This window comes from Chlorocebus sabaeus, chromosome 7 (assembly GCF_047675955.1).
Source record: "Chlorocebus sabaeus isolate Y175 chromosome 7, mChlSab1.0.hap1, whole genome shotgun sequence".
NCBI lineage: Eukaryota > Metazoa > Chordata > Mammalia > Primates > Cercopithecidae > Chlorocebus > Chlorocebus sabaeus.
Window position 1 is genome coordinate 39,525,426 of NC_132910.1, and position 22,122 is coordinate 39,547,547.

General features: G+C 38.7%; 1 protein-coding gene across 2 annotated transcripts in view; it reads left to right on the plus strand.

Moving 5' to 3' along the window:
• The window catches only part of PKD2 (polycystin 2, transient receptor potential cation channel), a 71,394-nt gene extending 50,089 nt beyond the window's left edge, over window positions 1-21,305 (plus strand). For both annotated transcript variants that reach the window (XM_037989839.2, XM_007999207.3), the window contains 7 exons: window positions 1,298-1,418; window positions 5,281-5,379; window positions 8,330-8,451; window positions 8,715-8,832; window positions 10,839-11,002; window positions 18,330-18,477; window positions 18,977-21,305. In XM_037989839.2, coding sequence (XP_037845767.1) covers window positions 1,298-1,418; window positions 5,281-5,379; window positions 8,330-8,451; window positions 8,715-8,832; window positions 10,839-11,002; window positions 18,330-18,477; window positions 18,977-19,213 — 1,009 coding nt within the window. In that variant the 3' untranslated portion in view covers window positions 19,214-21,305. The remainder of the gene's footprint in view (window positions 1-1,297; window positions 1,419-5,280; window positions 5,380-8,329; window positions 8,452-8,714; window positions 8,833-10,838; window positions 11,003-18,329; window positions 18,478-18,976) is intronic.
• Window positions 21,306-22,122: the final 817 nt, after the last annotated feature.

Below are 22,122 nucleotides of genomic sequence, written 5' to 3' on the forward strand. Positions count from 1 at the left end.
TAAACTCAGACCAGTACAAGAATTTTCAGGTTTTTTTCCAAAGATCCCAAATGTGAAATAACAAAAAGCAGCCAATGTCAGATTTCTATGCCATTTAGAAAGGAGTTAGTTTAAAAAGGAATGGAAGTGATAGAGTTTCGTGCATAGATATCTCTAATTAATATTGCTGTTGATAAAAGCGATTTTACTAAGACCCAGCACTGACAACACTTAGCCACTTTGACCCCATTTTAAGTACATTTCAGAATATTGGATCTTTGAGCACAAACCATTTTGGGTTTTGGGCGGGAGTTGTTGTTTTGTTTTGTTTTTGAGGTGGGGTCTTGCTCTGTTGCCCAGGCTGGAGTGCAGTGGTGTGATCATAGCTCACTGCAGCCTTGAACTCCTAGGCTCAAGTAATCCTGCTGCCTCAACCTGCTGAGTGGCTGGGACTACAGGTATATGCCACCATGCCTGGCCAAGTTTTTACATTTTTTTATGAGAATGGATCTCACTGTGTTGCCCAGGGTAGGTACTGAACTCCGGGACTCACACTATCCTCTCACCTCAGCTTCCAAAAGTGCTGGGATTACAGGCACGAGCCACCACACCAGGCCCTTTTCTTTTTTTTAAAGAAATTTTTAACTTTAGACCCAGGGTGACTGTTGTCAAGGTTTAGAGTTAACATGTTTTACCTAGATTATGTGTTGGATTGTTATAGCCAATTGCTTTATAAGTTATTGAATAATAATTGTATTTTCTTTTTTGTTGTTGTTATTTTTGCTTTTTGAGATGGAGTCTCGTTCCATCCCCCAGGCTGGAGTGCAGTGGTGCAATCTCAGCTCACTGCAACCTGTGCCTCACGGGTTCAAGCGATTCTCCTGCCTCAACCTCCCGAATAGCTGAGATTACGGGCGCCCGCCACCACGCCCAGCTAATTTTTGTATTTTTAGTATAGACGGGGTTTCACCATGTTGGCCAGGCTGGTCTGGGATTCCTGACCTCGTGATCCGCCCGCCTCGGCCTCCCAAAGTGCTGGGATTACAGACGTGATCCACTGCGCCCGGCCTGTATTTTCTTTTTAATCAAATGGAAATAACCTCTGTAGCATGAAAGCATTTTATTATTATTGCAGAAGGCTTTAATTGCTGATATAAGTAGCAAGACTTTTTAAATGGGATTGACAGTTTTCTGTTATTTGGCAGCTACCTATACTGCTAAAAAGGTCCAAAAATATGAAATCATCTTTAAGAAATGTTGCATCTACTACTGGACATTCTTTGTTTTTGTATTGTGGTGTTTTGTTTTATTTTTATAGCTTCACTCAATTCCGTATCATTTTGGGCGATATCAACTTTGCAGAGATTGAGGAAGCTAATCGAGTTTTGGGACCAATTTATTTCACTACATTTGTGTTCTTTATGTTCTTCATTCTTTTGGTATGTACATTTTTATTTATAGTGAGGTTCAATTTAAACTTCATATTCATAAATCCTTGTCTTCTCTTTTCTCTCACACTCTATGTCCTATCGTTTTTAAATAAAGACTCAGGAAGTAGAAAAACGTGTGGATGTTGGAAAACTTGTTTTCCTTTTATTCACAGTTTTAAGACTTATATCAAATACCTTTTCCATGGTCTTTCATTGATCTGTATATATGTGTCTATTCAATGCAAAAAAAATTAGATCTTTTCCATGGTCTTTCATTTCTCTCTATATATGTATCTATTTGACGCAAAAAAGAAATTAGATCAAATACAAATTTATAAAGATACCTAAAATAGTGCTTTGCCTAAAAAGTAGAACATGCTTACATGCTTTTTAAACACGTGTCAGCACTTTTGTAGTCACTTGCTAGCATGACTTTTCTCTCTTCTGTTCTTTTTAAAAAATAACTGGAAAGCAAGCTAGATCTAGGATGTCAAGAGTAATAGTTGAGTGAATCATCGCATGTCAAAATTAGGATATTCTGTTTTAAATTATTTATATCCCATTCATCTAGAGACTGCCTACAGAGAATATTCGGATAATTAAGTTTAAAACTAAATGTGACAATGAATGGAAATTGCATTAAAATTACTTTCAAAAATAATTTGATTCTCTTGATTTGGTGCAAATGAACATTTTTAATGTTTTTGCCCTAAGTTAATTGAGATTTTTTTAAGGTGTTTTGGTTTTTTTCTTAACGTTTATATATTCACTTGTCTACTGAGAAAGTGTTAAGCCAGCTTAATTTAGGCGGTATTTTTCATCTAAACACTAACAGTCATCTTAAGAACAATTTTCTTAAGAAAATAACATTTTTTCATTTCAATAAATTGTGTAAAGATCCCTTGAGGAAGGTTGAGTGATCACATTTTCAGCAATTCAGTGTAATAACTCTAACGTGAGTCCAGGTATTACTGGTTAAGTGTATGGTATTTATTGATTGGGTATTAGATGTACTATATTAATTTCCTATTTTTTTAAGTATTTTTTTTCTGGGGAGACACAGCCTCTGGTGTAAAACAAAGGCATGTTCCCTAGCTGTGCTTTAACAGGACTGAACAGGTCAGGAATATTACTCAGGTCCATGTGTATCTTGCTGTATGCATGGATTATGGCTCGTGTTTAAACTTGCACCTCTTAAGCTGCTTCTTCCTATCATATATTAAAGAAAACAATAGAGAGAAGAATAAGCCTTTGTTACTCTACCGTTGGTAGTACTTTGGATTCTAGAGTACCTGAATCTCTACTAAGAAAGCAAAAACCAGGAATTGAGAGTCCTGCGCTGGACCCTTCAGTTGATCTCAGGCCACCTAGTTTTCTCCGTTCATCAATCTGCCAAACAAAGGATGGATAGAATTGTGGCAACTGGAAATGCTCAAATGTGGAGTTGTTTGAATGTGGTCCTTTAGTAGGCAGCCGTCTTACCAGATCTAGAGTATTCAGTCATCTTACCAGATCAGTCACCAGAACATGACAAGAAGCTCTTAGTTTCTATCTTTATACTAAAATTGTTTTTTGGACAACTGCACAAAAAAGAATTGCTCTCCTAGCACCTCCCAGAGATATAGATGGATGGATGGATGGATGGATGGATGGATGGATGGATGGATGGATAGATACATACATACATACATATATACATACATAGACACATAAATAGCTACATAGATAGAAGTCTACTTTCAATACACACCTGTCTTTTAAGAAAATAAAAAGCTGAGCATAGGGTTAGCCACCTTTCTGAGCTGATTGCCTGGTGTTAGTTTATTGCCCTGTTTAACAAGAAGGCACAGTGTTATGAAGTGGCTCAACTGAACCAGGATAACCCCACTCTTCCCCACATCAACAGGAAAGGTGTCCATCTGATAATTAAGCGAACCTTGAGAGACAGGATGGAGAGGAGGGTGAGCTGCTTCTTCCCACACCTTCAAGAGCCTTTCTCAAGCACTTTCCATTTTTTGAAATCTCTTTAGAGGTCGCAGCCTTTGATCCATTTCAATTAAGATATTGGCATGCATTAGTTAACAGCCACCTGGAAGCAAAACTAGAACATTAGATCCCTGAGTTGGAAGAGAGAAGGGAGAAGATGTTACTTGGACTGCAGTTATCTGCACTTGGAATTGAGCATTTAGTCAAAAACTTATATGTATTCTATATTATATTCTCATTTCTGCTACAGAATTGTAAACAATATTCTTCCTTAATACAGAGGTTAATAGCCAACTAAAATAAGAGCGTTCTCATTTGTTCATTTCTCAACCATTTAATAAGTATTTACTGAGCCACTATATGTGTGTGTATATATATAAAACATATATACACACACATATATAATATATATTATATGTACATATGTATATATAATCTATATATAATATATACCGTATAATACACCTTGTAGTGTTTTTTGTGGATTGTGTACTATGAAGTAGTATGTTAGATACGACCAGTACCCGGGTAAGGAAAACAGCCTGATTCGGCCTTAAGAAGATTCCTCAGACTTGGGGGAAAACAGACATTATCAAATAGAAATACTTGCAAACCACGGTTATGTGTTAAAAAGGAAAAACAAAGGAAGAGCATGTAAAAAAAGTGGGGGGACCTGATCTCCTGGATACAGTGCTTTGAGAAAGTCTGTTGTTGGAAATGCAGACCATTACTACTGGGGAAGAGAAAGATCAGAAAAATAAACTCACCATTACTGAATGGTAATAGTAGCTGTCAATTAGGTAGCACTTACCTGCATCAGGACCTGTCCTGAGCACTTTACATAGATTGTCTCACTAACCAGCCCAACAAATATGTAAGGGAGATACTATTATTTTTCCCATTTTATTAATGTAAAACAAATAATTCTTTAAAATTAGACTGAGAAAAGTGAAGCAACAATCTTAGCAGTGCTAGGACTGAAACCCGAGTTTGCTTGACTCCAAAGTCTGTCTCTCTTCCAGAAACTTTCTTTACTATCTTCCTACTAGGCCTGCTGTATTCCTATTTGCAACAGCCTTTTAAACTCTTCAAAAATGTGTCCTGTAAATTTCATATATGATTATATAAAAAAGCTTGGAATAAGCCTACAATTCTACTTATCTGTGTTAACCGTTGAAATTTGAAGAGCTTTTTAGAATTCTATACCCTCCAGTAGTGTATGTAAAAGTTTCTAAATATAGAGAACATAGGTAAGCAAAAATAATATTAAATAAAATAATCTCACCATTCATAGGTAAATATACTAATATTTTGTTGTATTTTATTCTTGTATCTTTTCACAAAGTCTATCACAAAATTTTTCCTGTGGCATGACTTAAGGGAGAAAATAATCTTCCCAAAACATGTGGCAGCAAAACTGTTAATTTATGACATCAGGCCGTGCACAGTGGCTCACGCCTGCAATCCCAGTACTTTGGGAAGCCGAGGCGGGCAGATCACTGGAGGCCAGGAGTTCGAGACCAGCCTGACCAACATGGTGAAGCTCCGTCTCTACTAAAAATGCAACAGTTAGCCAGGCGTAGTGGCACATGCCTGTAATCCCAGCTACTCAGGAGGCTGAGACTCAAGAATTGCTTGAACCCAGGAGGCAGAGGTTGCAGTGAGCTGAGATCACACCCCTGCAGTCCAGCCTAGGCAATACAGTGATATTCTTGTCTCAAAAAAAAAAAAAGTGTTTTTTAGTAAATAAATATTAATTTATGTCTTCATAAAGCACTCAGGAAAAAAAAAAGGATAAACAAAAAGGCATGTGTCAGTTTTTTTATTGATATTTCCAAATTATGTTTCTTCCTTTAATTTTTGCCCTCCTTTCATTTACAAACAGAATATGTTTTTGGCTATCATCAATGATACTTACTCTGAAGTGAAATCTGACTTGGCACAGCAGAAAGCTGAAATGGAACTCTCAGATCTTATCAGAAAGGTAGGAAAAGCCTTAATTCTCAGAATTCTTCTGTTTCTGACATAAAATGAGCATTGTCTCAGCCAGATTTTCAAATCAACATTGATCCAGTGAAATTGTTGAAATAATACATCGCTATATTTCAGGAATAATTTAAATGTTCCCTATCTTGGAGTCTTGATGGATGTACTGCTATCTTGAATTTTAATTCTGGGAATCCTTTTGTGTCCTGGAATTAAATTTTCAATAATCTTTTGACACTTTAAGAGCTGAGCTGAAGGTTCATTACCTTTATTATTTTGACATCTACTCTAGCTGGCTCTCACTTCAGGATCCTGAGTTGAGAATAAACTAGAAGGGAAGATTACCTAAAGGAATTCCCACCTCTTCTATCTCAATTATCATTTAAAAAAAAAAAAAGTTTTAGAGGAAAATACTTAGTAGTTCACCCTTTACCCTTGACCTTCCGTGGCAGTTTTAAAATAAACAAAGGAAAAGATTCATGAATTCAGGTCCTAGCCTGGGGCCTGAGAACTTTCACTTATGCACCATCTCAGGAAGGGTTTCATTGTTAAATAGAAGGGCAGGACAGGAAAGTTGGGCCTCTTTGTTCTTCTCAATGTAACTTCTTTATTTGGTTTAAAGTATAAAACGTATACAGCAACAAATAACCACATTTAAAATACACAGTTTGTTTCCCAACATCATTTTGCTAAGCCATAGTGACTCCTGAACTAGTTTTTTTTTTTATTGCCAAGACTTAGGATTATGTTATCTGTGATTTATGTTGCGATAGAAAACTTAAGCCTCTTAAAACAAAGTCCTTGGGATGGGACCTAAGAGTCACATTATCTTGATTCTGCATAACAGTTGCTTACATGTTAGCAAATCTCCAGTGTGTATGCAAGCACTCCTCATTTGGCACAATTCTGATACACACAAACTTCGGTTACTCCAGTTTTGTTATGTGACACCACCTTCAACAACACAGTTCACATTTCAGTTATCACAGTATATTAACTGTGAGTAACAGCACAAAGTACAAACTTCACTGCTCGCTCTTCAGTGTATAGATCGGTTACCTGAGTAACAGATGTGCAGGCTGAGCAGGCTTACTGGCAACAAGAGCAAAACTCCATCTCAAAAAAAAAAAAAAAAGAAAAGAAAAAGAGAATGGGCTAGCAAAGAAATGAATAATGGTAACCCTGGAAGTGAAATTCAAAACAGAGTAATGGATTTATAGAAGAAATAGCTGAGTGAAGAAGAAACGGGAGTGTTGACACTGCGATCATTCAAGATATCCAGATATGGAACCAGAAGAACTTAGGGCACGTATATCAACTTGAATGAGGAAAATAGGTGTGACAAAACGGATGAAGATGTCTTGAGGAAATGATGCCTGCAAAAAAAACTTTGCATTAAGGGAACTCTTATTAGAGATAATTCACAATAATGAAAGTCCAAAAGAAAAAATGTTGGGGCTGGACATGGTGGCTCACTCCTATAATCCCAGCACTTTTGAGAGGCCAAGGTGGGTGGATCACTTGAGGCCAGGAAGTCGAGACAAGCCTGATCAACATGGTGAAACCCCGTCTCTATTAAAAATACAAAAATGAGCCAGACGTGATGGTGCACACCTGTAATCTCAGCTACTCGAGTGGCTGAGGCATGAGAATCACTTGACAACCAGGGAGGCGGAGGTTGCCGTAAGCCGAGATTGCACCCCTGCAATCCAGCCAGGGTGACAGAGTAAGACTGTGTCTCAAAAAAAAGAAAAGAAAAATATGTTGGAAGCTGATCCACATTTAAGAAGGAATATGACAATTCACTAATGCATAGGAAAGAAGTTCACTCCACACATTGTAAAGTGTACAATGTAATATTATCCAATGAAAACAAGGCAAGTGCTATTTAAACTACTCTGGATACATTTTTTACAAATAAATAAAACACTTTAGTTTTTAATGTTTCTAATGTTTTACATTGTAGTGTATTAAATCAATATTAGTTTTCTTCTTTTTTAAACTCCCTATACATTTATAACTGACACTAAGGGAGTGTTTAATGTTTTGATTAAAAGTTTTATAGATCACAGAACAATTGTAATTCTTCCCACTGATTATTCAGATCATTTGGCACAATTTCAGCCTGCATGGTCACCTACAGTGCTGCACTATGTGCAAAGCAAGGTCAGGTCTGAAGTTTGCTAGTGAAAAATCCTTGGCCAGGGGCAGTGGCTCACGTCTAGCACTTTGGGAGGCCGAGGTGGGCGGATCGCTTGAGCTCAGGAGTTTGACACCAGCCTGGGCAACATGGTGAGACCCTATCTCTACAAAAAAAAAAAAAAAAAAAAAAAAAAATACCCAGGCATGCTTACTCACACCTGTAGTCCCAGCTACTTGTTGGGGGCTGAGTTGGGAGGATCACTTGAGCTCAGGAGGTCGAGACTGCAGTGAGCCAGAGTCACACCACTGCACTCCTGCCTGGGTGAGAGAGTGAGATCCTGTCTCAAAAAAAGGGAAAATACTCATCTACATTTCACTGGGTTTTTTGTTTGATTGTTTATACACACTTAAGGAAATTATTGTCTAGAAGATAGATAATATAAAAAATAAAGACACAATTCATGATTCGAGTTTCTTGGTATTCGTAAGAACGGTTGCACAGTCCTTTATGCTCTGAGGCAGACAGCTATAGCATATATAGTAATTTTTGTTTCTGTCACATAAACTTGAATACACATATGAGTTCTTCATGACTTACTGAAAGACCCTGACTTTTTCCATGTAACTCTTCCACAAGTGTTTTATGGAAAATTGGATACATTAACTATTCATTCATCCAGCACATACTTGTTGAATGGCCAGTGTATACCAGGTTTATAGTAGTTACTACTGTGAATGGAAAGTAAAACAAATGCAAAAGGAGAATACACTAAACTAAGTGTTTTATTTTTTTCTCTCTCTGATAGGGCTACCATAAAGCTTTGGTCAAACTAAAACTGAAAAAAAACACTGTGGATGACATTTCAGAGAGTCTGCGGCAAGGGGGAGGCAAGTTAAACTTTGACGAACTTCGACAAGATCTCAAAGGGTAAGAATCATGCTTCCTGAGGTTCTGAAAAATTCCTGCTTCTAAAGATAAATTCCTGGTGATAAGGGTATTTCTAGCCCAAGTGCTCATAGAGATACTTTTTTTTTTTTCCCCAGAGGCAGGTATCTTTCTAGAACATGTTATAAGAGGAAAATTTGCCCCCATTTGGCAATTTCTCCTTTCCTCCTGCATTTTGATGTCTCTGTGTTTAGGGTGAACTGGGTACAAGAATAATTTTATCTGTATCCTCTCTGTAATTTTAGGAAGGGCCATACTGATGCAGAGATTGAGGCAATATTCACAAAGTACGACCAAGATGGAGACCAAGAACTGACCGAACATGAACATCAGCAGATGAGAGACGACTTGGAGAAAGAGAGGGTGGGTCTGGTTTAGGAGAACAGGATTTGATTTGCTACCTACAACACCACAGATGTATCAAACACTATAGAAGTAATAGGTTATTGAGTCTCTTGCCCATCCCCGCCACGATCTCTTTCTGTCTCAGTCAGTTTATGTGTTAGTACCCTGTTTATTCCAGAAAGAATATATAACACAATTATGTATAAAAATGGATGGTTAGCATGATATAAAAAAGTCAAAATGAAAAGCAAGCAAAACAAAAGTAAAAATAATAGATTATTAATGAAGCTTAAAATGCATTCATAAAAACACATATGCTTATTAAGATTGGGCTACAAATTGGGCCCTAAGCTTGCTGGTAATCAGCTTGAAAAGAGAAGCCTGATTAGTTGCAGAGTCCACAATTTCCATGAGAGTGAAGAAAACAAAAAAGGACTTACCAAGAGATATGAAATTATTCTGGTTATTTAGTGGCTATTTAAATTGTTAACTTTTTTTTTTCCTTTTTGAGATGGAGTCTTGCTCCCGGGCTGGAGTGCAGTGGCGCAATCTCGACTCACTGCAACCTCCGCCTCTCAGGATCAAGCGATTCTCTTGCCTCAGCCTCCCAAGTAGCTAGGACTTCAGGCGCATGCCATCATGCCTGGCTAATTTTTGTATTTATAGTAGACACGGGGTTTCACCATGTTGGCCAGGATGGTCTCAAACTCCTGACCACAAGCAGTCCGCCCGCCTTGTCCTCCCAAAGTGGTGGGATTACAGGCGAGAGCCACTGTGCCTTTCCTAAATTATTAACATTTATAATAAAATAAAATTAGCAGCTGCCTTCCATTTGAATACTTTTTACAAAATACTTAAAAGTAAACGTAAGTGGGTTTTTCTAATCAGAAAAAAAAATAATTCAAAGCTTTACCATTAACTTTCAAAAATAAATGGTTAAACAGCAACAACAAAAATCTGTGGTAACTGAGGTACAGAGAATACAGATGAATGTTATTACAAAAGCCACTTACCTGTGAGGGGACGTCTAGGACAGTGGTTTCTAAATGCCGCTCCATAGAACAGTGCTAGTAGGTGACGGACTTCTCCAGTCACAATGAAATTTAAGCATAAAGATAATGAGGAAAATTTTTACAAGGCTATATTTAGACACAGTTCTTATTCTGACATTACATACTTCCTACTTTGGAGCTATTGAATGTATTATCTTTTATGAAAAGAAGATACAGGTTGAGCATCCCTAACCCAAATATGTGAGTCTGAAATGCTCCAGAATCTAAAACTTCTTGAGCACCAACATGATGCTCAAAGGTCATGCTTAAAGGAAATGCTCTCATTGGAACAGTTTGGATTTTGGGTTTTCAGATTAAGGATGATGAACCAGTAAGTATAATGCAAACATTCCAAAATACTTTTGAAAATCCCAAATCCAAAACGCTTCTGGTCCTAAGCATTTCAAATAAGGGATACTCAACCTATAATATATTTCTTCATTTCTTTATTTATTTTATTATTGTTTTAAGATGGCTCATGGCCCACTGCAGCCTCAAACTCCTAGGCTCAAGTGATCTTCCGACCTCAACCTCCCAGGTAGCTGGGACTGGAGGCATGCATCACCATGCCTGGCTAATTTTTTAAAAATTTTTTTGTGGAGACAGGGTCTCACTTTGCTGCCCAGGCCAGTCTTGAACTCCTGGCTTCAAGCAATCCTCCTGCCTCAGCCTCCCAAAGTGTTAGGATTACAGGTGTTACCACTATGCCTGGCCCATATTTCTTCATTTAGTATTTTCTTTGCCTGTTGTGTTTTTAAATGTTCTTTCTTGTTCAAACAAAAAGTTGGCTACTTGCTGTTTGTTAAATTTGCAAATCTATGAAACTGAAAAATGCAGAATTCCCAGCCTGGTGTTAAATACAAAGAAATCCCAGGCAAATGGCACGCACCCAGTTGCTTGCCCAAGCCCTTGGAGAAGCTTCTGTGGGGTCTCAGTGTTCTGCTCCTCACTCAGTGACTCCTTGTTCTTCAGGAGGATCTGGATTTGGATCACAGTTCTTTACCACGTCCCATGAGCAGCCGAAGTTTCCCTCGAAGCCTGGATGACTCTGAGGAGGATGATGATGAAGACAGCGGACATAGCTCCAGAAGGAGGGGAAGCATTTCTAGTGGCGTTTCTTATGAAGAGTTTCAAGTGTAAGTATAAATGAATTGGCAGAATTTACATTGACAAGATCCACATGAGACCAGGCAGTTTCCCTCATCTCTCTGAATTCAGTCCTTTCCATTATTAATCATCCGGCTTTTAAAAATAACTTGTATTGGCTGGCACAGTGGCTCATGCCTGTAATCCCACCACTTTGGGAGGCCAGGGCGGTTAGATCATGACGTCAGAAGTTCGAGACCAGCCTGGCCAACGTAGTGAAACCCCGTCTCTACTAAAAATACAAAAAATTAGCTAGGCATGGTGGTGGGCACCTGTAATCCTAGCTACTTAGGAGGCTGAGGCAGGAGAATCACTTGAATCCAGGAGGCAGAGGTTGCAGCGAGCCGAGATTGTGCCACTGCACACCAGCCCAGGTGACAGTGCAAGACTCTGTCTCAAAAAAAAAAAAAAACTTGTCAATTGGTGTTTTGTCTCTTACATAATATGTTTATTATAGGAATTAGCAAATAAGAGCAAAAGAAAACATTAACGTTCCTAATATTTCTACCAATGAAAAATGTTTATTAATATATCAGTGTTTGTGTCTCTATTTGCATGTGTTTATCAATGTTTTTATATATTTTTATGGCCTAACATATGGTTTGTCCTGGAGAATGTTGTGCATTTGAGAAGAATGAATATTCTGCTGTTGTTGAATGACGTGTTCTGTAGATGTTTGTTAAGTCTCGTTTGTTTATAGTTTTATTCAAGTCTCCCATTTCCTGGTTGATCTTCTGCCTAGATGTTGTATTCATGTTTGAAAGTGGGGTATTAAAGTCTCCAAGTATTATTAGTTGGAGTTCATCCCTTCAATTCTGTAAGGTTTTGCTTTGTGTATTTTGGAACTCTGTTGCTGGGTGCATACATATTTATAACTAATATATCTTCCTAATATATTGACTTCTTTCTCTCTCAACTTGATGAGGCTGAAGAAAAAAAGGAATTGACCCTTTTTTCATTCCAAGATGTTATCCACTTTATCTCTAGTAAAATTCTTTGTTTTAAGGTATTTTTGGTTTGATATTACTATAGCCACTCCAGCTTTCTTTTGGTTGCTGTTTGCATGATAAATCTTTTTCTAGCCTTTTACTTTAAACTTATTTATATCTTTGAGTCTAAAGTATGTCTCTCCTGTAGACAGCATGTAATTGGATCTTATCTTTTTATCCACTTTGACAATTTCTGTTTTTTGATTAGATGGCTTAATCCATTCATTTAATGTTATCATTGATTTAGTTGATTTCTGTCTGCTATTTTATTTTTTGTTTTCTAGCTTATGTCTTTTTTATTCCTCTTTTACTGCTTTGTTGTACATTAAGTGAATATTTTCCAGTATAACATTTAAATCCTTTTAATGATTTTTGACTTTTTTTTTAGTCATTTTCTTAGGAGTTGCTGTAAGACTTAATTTATACAATTAACTTATGAAAAATTACTTCAGATATATATTAATTGAATCCAGTGAGATATAGAAATATCATTTCTATTTAGCTTTTTTCTCTTCCCTCTTTTTGTGCTATATATTTATCTATCTATATGTATATAGTCATCTATATATGTTGCAAATCACATTGTTACAATAATATTACATTTTTATAACACATTGTGTAATATATAGTATATAGTTTTATATCTCTTAATGAAACTGAGAGAAGAGAAAGTATATATTTTAAAATTTGTGTATTAACCTACTTTTTTACCATTTCTAATTCTCTTCTTTTGCTCCTCTGGATTCAAGTTATCATCTGTTGTCGTTCACTTTCTCCAGTACAGCTTTTCTACTGCCTACCTCCTATTATTGTCGAAGATATTACATTTCTATTGTAGACCTTCAGATCCAACTACGTACATATTTTTACACAATTGCTTTTTAAATCAGCTAAGGAACAAAAGGAGAAATATACATATATACTATATTTTATACCTACACAATTATCTTTACCAGTGTTTTTTGTTGTCTTTTCATGTGAATTCTGATTACTATCTGGAGTCATTGCTTTCAGCTTAAAGAATTTCCTTTAGTATTTTTTGTAAAGCAGGTTTGCTAGCAATGAATTCTTACATTTTTGTTATCTGAGAATGTTTTTCTTTCTCCTTCATTTCCTCTGACCTGTATTGTTTCTGATGAGAAGACAGCTGCTAATTTTACTGTGGTCCCCTTGTACATGGTGACTCAATTTTCTCACACTGCTTTCAAGATTTTTTTTGGTTTTGTCTTTCAGTATTTTTACTGATATGTCTGGGTATAAATCTCTGAGTTCATCCTACTTGGAAAGTGTTTTTTCTGCTTCTCTCACTTTCTCTTCTCCTTTGGGACCCCCATTATGCCTATGCTTAAGGGTATCACATATTTCTCCTACGCTCTGTTGATTTGTCGTCATTTTTTTCCCTCTCTGTTCTTCAGATTGCATAGTCTGTGTTGATCTATCTTTAAGTTCACTGATTTGTTCTTCTGTCAGCTTGCTCAAATCTTTGTTGAGCTCCTCTAGTTATTTATTTATTTATTTATTTATTTATAGAGACAGGGTCTCACTCCATAACCCAGGCTGGAGTACAGTGGTGTGATCATGGCTCTCTACAGCCTGAACACCTGGGCTCCAATGATCCTCCTGCCTCAACCTCCCAAGTAGCTAGGACTACGGGCACATGCTACCATGCCTGGCTAATTTTTTAAAAAAAAATTTGTAGAGATGGCATCTTGTTATGTTGTCCAGGTTGGTCTCAAACTCCTGGCCTCAAGTGATCCTCCCACCTCAGCCTCCCAAAGTGCTGGAATCACAGGTGTGAGCCACTGCACTTAGCCTGATTTTTTATTTATTATACTTTTCAACTCCAGAATTTCTATTTGGTTCTTTTTAGCAATCTCTATCTTTTTATTCTGTGTTTGATGATATCCTGTATTTGATGAGACAATGTTATCATAGCTTCCTTTTTTTTTTTTAAGAGATGGAGTCTCTCTGTCACCCAGGCTGGAGTGCAGTGGCATGATCGTAGCTCACTGCAACCTGGAACTCCTGAGCTCAAGCAGCCCTCCCACCTCAGCCTCCCAAGTACCTGAGACTACAGGCATGAGCCACTGTACCCAGCTGATTTTTATTTTTTGTAGAGATGGGGTCTAAGTTGCCCAGGCTGGTCTCAAACTCCCGGGCTCAAGTGATCCTCCCTGCTCAGCCTCCCAGAGTGCTGGGATTACAGGCATGAGCCGCTGGACCCAGCCTGCTTTATTTCTTTAACCATGATGGAGTTTTTTATTATTTGTTTGTATTAATCTCTTTGAGTATATTTATAATAGGTACCTTCAGGTCTTTGTCTGCTAAGTCTGACATCTGGGCCCCCTCAAAGACAGTTTCAGTTGTCTTTTTTTTTTTTGTGTATGGGAACATTTTCCTGTTTGTGTGTGTGTGTGTGTGTGTGTGTGGTGTGTGTTTTGTTGTTGTTGTTGTTGTTGTTAAAGATTGGACATGTTAGATAATATATTGTAGGAACTCTGTATAGTGATTCCCATTCCTCCCCAGGACTTGTTTTTATTGCTCTTTGCTTGTTTACTTTTTCATACAGTCTGTTTCCCCACAGTGTCTGCCTCTGACATTATTCCTTAGAGGGTGCAGCTGTGGCCGTGTACATAGTCACTCTGGGAAGACAGTGGTTTTAGCAGGGTACTCACTGACTTTCTCTGACCTCTGTTATACCTTCTGCCTCTGTGGGTATTAGACCCAGTTATTACATTTCATTGTTTACTGATTGGTCTATTGTTTTCAAAAATGCCTTGGGATATAATTTGCTTCACAGTGTGATCCACTTAAATTCAGGCCTCTTTGCAGGGCTAGTTTTAGAGGCCAGTCATTGTTTGTTTGTTTGTTTGTTTGTTTTTGAAACAGTCTCACTCTGTTGCCCAGGCTAGAATGTAGTGGTGCAATCTCAGCTCACTGCAGCCTCAACCTCTCAGGCTCAAGCAATTTTCCCACCTCAGCTTCTCAAGTAGCTAGGACTACAGGTACACACTACCATGCCCGGTTAATTTTTGTATTTTTTATAGAGACGGGGTTTCACCATGTTGCCCCAGCTGGTCTCAAACTCCTGAGTTCAAGCAATCCACCCACCTCAGCCTCACAAAGGGCTGGGATTACAGACATGCACCACCACGCCTGGCCCCTGAGGCCAGTCTTTACCCGTCTTCTTAGCTGTCTCTTTCCCTGGTTCTCTCCGGTGAACTAGCAAGTAACTTGTTGATCTCATGAGGCTACCAGGTTCCTCCTAAATGCTTATCCGCACAATCTCCATTGTGAGCATCCTTTGTCTTTAATTTCCTCACACTTTATTCCAAATAAAGTCAGGTCACTTGAAGACAGCTCTGTATTCCTATGACCTGTGTCTCCCCATGAGCAAAACTGTGCCACTGCTTTACAGAGCTAGGGACAGTGGCCCACCTCTCTGTGACATCCTGCTTTATGAACAAGTCACTGGGCTCAGATGGCAGCCTCTGATTTTCTCACCTTGCTTCTTCTGGCATGGAAACTCTACCTTACAAGTGAGAACTGAGTGGAAGAGAGCCCCATACCTCTTAGCCACTCTTACCAGGATTACAACCTCTGCAACATGTATTTAAGAATGGGAGCAGGCTGGGTACAGTGCCTCACGCCTGTAATCCTAGCACTTTGGGAGGTCAAGGCGGGAGGATTGCTTAAGCTAGGAGTTCAGGACCAGCCTGTGCAACATGGTGAGACCCTCATCTCTACAAGAAATAGAAAAATTAACTGGGTGTGGTTGTGCATACCTGTAATCCCAGCTACTTGGGAGACAGAAGTGGGAGGATTGCCTGAACCTGGGAGGCAGAGGATGCAGTGAGTCAAGATTGCACCATTGCACTCCAGCCTGGGCAAACCTGTCTCAAAAAAAAAAAAAAAGAGTAGGAACATTGAGGCTGGGCATGGTGGCTCATGCCTTTATTCCTAGCACTATGGGATGCCAAGGCAGGGGTATCACTTGACGTTAGGAGTTCAAGACCAACCTGGGCAACATAGTGAGACTTTGTCTCTATTTAAAGAAAAAAAGCTTTAAAAAACTTTTTTTTAAACAAGAGTGAGAAAGCCGGGCACAGTGGCTCACGCGCACTTTGGAAGACCAAGGCAGGCGGATCGCCTGAAGTCAGGAGTTCGAGATCAACCTGGCCAACCTGGTGAAACCCCATCTCTACTTAAAAAATACAAAAATTAGCTGGGCATGGTGGCGCACAGCTGTAGTCCCAGCTACTCAGGAGGCTGAGGCAGGAGAATCGCTTGAACCTGTGAGGCAGAAGTTGCAGTGAGCCAAGATCGCGCCACTGCACTCCAGCCTGGGTGACAGAGCAAGACTCTATCTCAAAAAAAAAGAAAAAGAGTGGAAATGTTAGGATGAGACATGCTGGCAGCCTGCCCCTCCCTGGGAGATACTGTAGCCCTGGACTGGAAGCTGGGGGAGGAGGGAGCCCTGTGTTCTTAGCTGCACCCATGTGAAGTTGTGCTTCTATCACATGAGCTGGGGACAGGAGAGGAGGCTCAGATTATGGCTTCAATGCCCCAGAATCTCTTCATACTAACATGTAGTAGATTTTCTTGAATAAATGCTTTTTCATTTGCTGTATGCCCTTAAAAGTTTCTAGAAATTTTAAATATTTGAGTTTTAAAAAATAATTTTCAACAGTTACAGTTGTTCCACTAAAGAGAGAGTCTAAAGAACCCTCTTGCCACCATTGCAGAGGTTGTCTTCGGCTTACAATATTTCAAAGTATTTGTATACATTTTTTAAGTTCAAAATAATAGAATTATAAGTGAACATGCTGTTTTCATACTGTTTTTCAAGCTTTATTTAACATACTGTGAACCTAATTCTGTTTCATTAAATAGTCTGCCACAGTATGATGTCTGATGTCTCCTTAGAATTTTATTGTATGGATGAACAATGATTATTTAATTTCCTATCAGTTGTTGGGTGTTTGTTTGTTTGTTTGTTTTTGTTTTTGCTTTTGAGATTGGGTCTCACTCTGTCACCCAGGCTGGAGTGCAGGAGTGCGGTGGAATGATCACGGCTCACTGCAGCCTCAACCTCCCAAGGCTCAGGTGATCCTTCCACCTCAGCCTCCCAGGTAGCTGGGAGTACAGGCACATGCCACCATGTCCATCTGTTTTTTAGAATTTTTAGAGATGAAGTTTTGCCATCCTGCCCAGGCTGGCTCAAACTCCTGGCCTCAAGCAATCTGCCCACTTCCGCCTCCCACAGTGCCAGGATTACAGGCATGAGCCACCATGCCCCACCCCCCCATTGGTTGTTTGATGTAGCCATTTTTCAGTGATCCACTATTAAGAGGCAGCACTCTTTTATAGCCAAAAAATTACACATATACTTATAAAATTTTCCTTTAGAAAATGTTCTAAAAATGGAATGTCTAAATAAAGGGTTAGGTGTACATTCTTAAGACTTCTGATATGCACTGACTTGCAGGAAAGTTGTTCCAGTTAACACTTCCACCAGCGGCATCCGAGAGTTTATCTGTAAAGCTTGAGACAATTTAGAATGGAAAACAGTATGGCGATTCCTCAAAGATCTAGAACTAGATGTACCATATGACCCAGCCATCCCATTACTGGTTATATACCCAAAGGATTATAAATCATGCTGCTATAAAGACACATGCACACGTATGTTTATTGCGGCACTATTCACAATAGCAAAGACTTGGAATCAACCCAAATGTCCATCAGTGACAGACTGGATTAAGAAAATGTGGCACATATACACCATGGAATACTATGCAGCCATAAAAAAGGATGAGTTTGTGTCCTTTGTAGGGACATGGATGCAGCTGGAAACCATCATTCTTAGCAAACTATCGCAAGAACAGAAAACCAAACACCGCATGTTCTCACTCATAGGTGGGAACTGAACAATGAGATCACCTGGACTCAGGAAGGGGAACATCACACACCAGGGCCTATCATGGGGAGGGGGGAGGGAGGAGGGATTGCACTGGGAGTTATACCTGATGTAAATGACAAGTTGATGGGTGCTGATGAGTTGATGGGTGCAGCACAGCAACATGGCACAAGTATACATATGTAACAAACCTGCACGTTATGCACATGTACCCTAGAACTTAAAGTATAATAATAATAATAAATAAATACATAAATAAATAAATAAATAAATAAATAAATAAAAGTGTTTCAAATGATTGTGTTGCTTAAGAAAAAAATCTTAGCACTTCCATTCGAAAAGCCAATGGGCCTGAAAAGACAATGAATGACAAGCGCTTTGTCCCTCTATACTGTGTTTTCCTTGCAGCCTGGTGAGACGAGTGGACCGGATGGAGCATTCCATCGGCAGCATAGTGTCCAAGATCGACGCTGTGATCGTGAAGCTGGAGATTATGGAGCGAGCCAAACTGAAGAGGAGGGAGGTGCTGGGAAGGCTGCTGGATGGGGTGGCCGAGGTCAGTAGTCATGAGCTGAAAACACCACTGCTGAGCATGGTGTTATTAATGAAAACATATGTTGGTGACAGTTGTATTTGAAGTATTGAAGAAGAATAAAAAAAAAAAATTACATTTATAGAAATTCACAATGATGTTTCCATTTACTCTCATTTTCATGTTTTTTTCTCTCTGAAACAGAAACACTCTTTCTATAAGATATCTTTCTATAAAACATCAAGGGAGTCTTATTGTCTAACCCTTACGCTGGGATGTTTATCTTCATAACTACAGGTTAAATTATAATCTGGAGGCGTTACCTTCTTAATACTCCGTATGCTAATGGTCCTGCCTTCACTGCAGGGTAGAATTAAGTGAAAAATTACTCCAGCAACTCTGAGATTTGCTATTATATGCTGTAAATCTCCAGCCTTACCAACTGCACATTATTTGGTCCCTGGACTTCCTAACGCATTTCCTTCTACTGCCCCCAACACCTGGTTTCTTTTTCCCTTTCTAGGATGAAAGGCTGGGTCGTGACAGTGAAATCCACAGGGAACAGATGGAACGGCTAGTGCGTGAAGAGTTGGAACGCTGGGAATCCGATGATGCAGCTTCCCAGATCAGTCATGGTTTAGGCACGCCAGTGGGACTAAATGGTCAACCTCGCCCCAGAAGCTCCCGCCCGTCTTCCTCCCAGTCTACCGAAGGCATGGAAGGTGCAGGTGGAAATGGGAGTTCTAATGTCCACGTATGATATGTGTGTGTTAGTATGTGTGTTTCTAATAAGTGAGGAAGCGGCTGTCCTGAGTTGCTGTAACAAGCACAGTATTTATATGCCCTGACCACCACAGGATGCAAGTCTTTGTGACTGATTGCTAACCTTCTGCACTTTAATTTATTTTATATAAACTTTACCCATGGTTCAAAGGTTTTTTTTCTTTTTCTCATATAAGAAATCTAGGTGTAAATATCGAGTACAGAAAAAAAAATCTTCGTGAAGTGTATTGAGTGGTACGCCCAGTTGCCACCATGCCTGAGTCTTCTCAGTTGACAATGAAGTAGCCTTTTAAAGCTAGAAAATCGTCAAAGGGCTTCTGAGTTTCATTTCCAGTCACAAAAATCAGTATTGTTATTTTTTTCCAAGTGTGTGAAGGAGAATGGGGCATTCCTTTCCACTCTGGCTTAGTTCATGAGCTTAATACATAGTTTTCTTTTAAGAAAGGAGCCTTTTATTTCAACTACCTTCCTGGGGTAAACTTTTCTAAAAGATAAAATGGAACAGAACTCCAAATCATAGAATGGGTATGTAGTCATTAATAGAATCTGTGTGAATGGTTAAGATGAATGTTAAATACTATGCTTTTTTGTAAGTTTATCATATCTGATGTCTGTGGGACTACCTGTATCACTTAATTTTTAAATTATTTTGGCTCTAATTTGAATAAGCTGAGTAAAGCCACCAAAGGTCAGTTATAGGATAAAATGGCATCTCTAACCATAACACAGGAGAATTGGAGGGAGCCCTAAGTTGTCACTAAGTTTAATTTCTTTTAATGGTTAGTTTAGCATAAAGATTGATCTACATGTTCTTTTTCCCATGTGGCTCTACTCATTTGCAACTGAATTTAATGTTATAACGAATCTAGTAGGAACAAGTTACTAAATTTTTAGTATGCACTGAAAGTTTTAATTCAACAATTATGTTCATTTTAAGCAAAATCTTAAGAAAGTTTTGAAATCCATAAAGCATTTGGTTTTAAACTATTTTAGGAATATAGTACTCAGTCAGGTATGACAGCTCACACCTATAATCCCAGCCCTTTGGGAGGCCGAGGCAGGCGAATCACTTGAGCCCAGGAGTTCAAGACCAACGTGGGTAATGTGGTGAAACCCCATCTCTACAAAAAATGCAAAAATAAAAAATACAGTACTCAAGTATTCTTGATCCTGTGTTTCAAAACTAGAATGTATAATCCAAATGGAGCTCAATCTAATAAGAAAGAGATTTTGGTATTGAAAGTTCATACATTAGTATCAGCCAAAATTTGAGTTAGCAACACTGTTTTCTTTACGAGAGGGTTTCACCCAAATTTATGGGGAGAAATCTGTTTCTCAAAAAGAAAATCTTTTACAGAAATGTTGAGTAAGGTGACATTTTGAGAGCTAATAAGCAAAAGAGCATGCAGTGGTGTTGAATAACCCTCACTTGGAGAACCAAGAGAATCCTGTCGTTTAATGCTATATTTTAAATTCACAAGTTGTTCATTTAACTAGTAGAATGTCAGTCCAATCTCCAATGAGAACATGAGCAAATAGGCCTTTCCAGTTTGAAAGTGAAACATACTGGGTTTCTGTTAAGTTTTTTCCTCATGGCTTCATCTCTATCTTTACTTTCTCTTGAATATGCTACACAAAGTTCTTTATTACTACATACTAAAGTTTGCATTCCAGGGATATTGACTGTACATATTTATGTATATGTACCATGTTGTTACATGTAAACAAACTTCAATTTGAAGTGCAGCTATTATGTGGTATCCATGTGTATCGACCGTGTGCCATATATCAATTATGGTCACTAGAAAGTCTTTTAATGATACTTTTATTATACCGTTTTTCATTTCACTTGCAAAATTTCGCAGAATTCCTCCTTTCTACCCATAAATTACATATATTTTTCTTCTTTAGTCATGGAGAATTCCCCCCTCATCTCTTCCCTATTATCTTTCCCTGTGTACTGGTATTATTAAAAAGATGTTACATATGCAAGTCTTTCTCGACAATCAAGAATGTTATTAATGTGTAATACTGAGCACTTTACTTCTTAATAAAAACTTGATATAGTAGCAGATGTGAGACTTGTCTGTTTTCTAAGTTGTAACAGGTAATGTGCCTTTTATCATGAGACTTTGTTCTGTATGTCCAAAAACGACATTAATTGGCACATTTCTCTGTTTATTACACCAGCTACACATTTCAGGTATCCAATTAGCCTTTAAGCACAGGCTGTCATTTATGGCATTTTTGTTTGCATTTTCCTGAAACGAAGATTCCAGGACAGGTGGTTTATTTGAGAGGTGTAGGCAATAGGGATAGTGGAGTGGCAAAGATGGGGAGAAGAAGAGAAGGTGCCAGTGAAGGGCGTGTCATCTAGCTGCATAACAGCATAGGCTGCCAAAGCCTAATTCCTGTGGTAAAATGCTGAGAAACAGTGTAGGAAAAACTGGAACAAACAATTCAGCCTTATCCCAGCTGAGGGGCCAGGACTTTGGTTGGAAGACCACTCTGGGATAATGGTAGTAGTTCCCTAGCACGTACAATAGACAAAGCAGCCTTTGCTGGCTTCTGAGCAAGCCTGCAGGCAAAGAAATGCAGACACTGGTAGACGAAAACCAGCAGGCATACACGGAAGTGCCACACGGGCAAAGTGCCCACATTATGCACTATGGATGATCACAGTGTTCAACCCTAAGGGATTCCATCCCCTTAGGATACTACAAATGGAGCTCCGTGGAGTTGTGCCACATGGTGACTCTTTGTAGACCACCCATAAAACAGGTAAGTTTAAAAGCATAAAGAAAACAGCACTAGGCTAAATCTCCGGTCCCCACTCTGTACTTACTAGTCATGTGATTATGCCAAGACAACTGGTCCAGTTTCCCT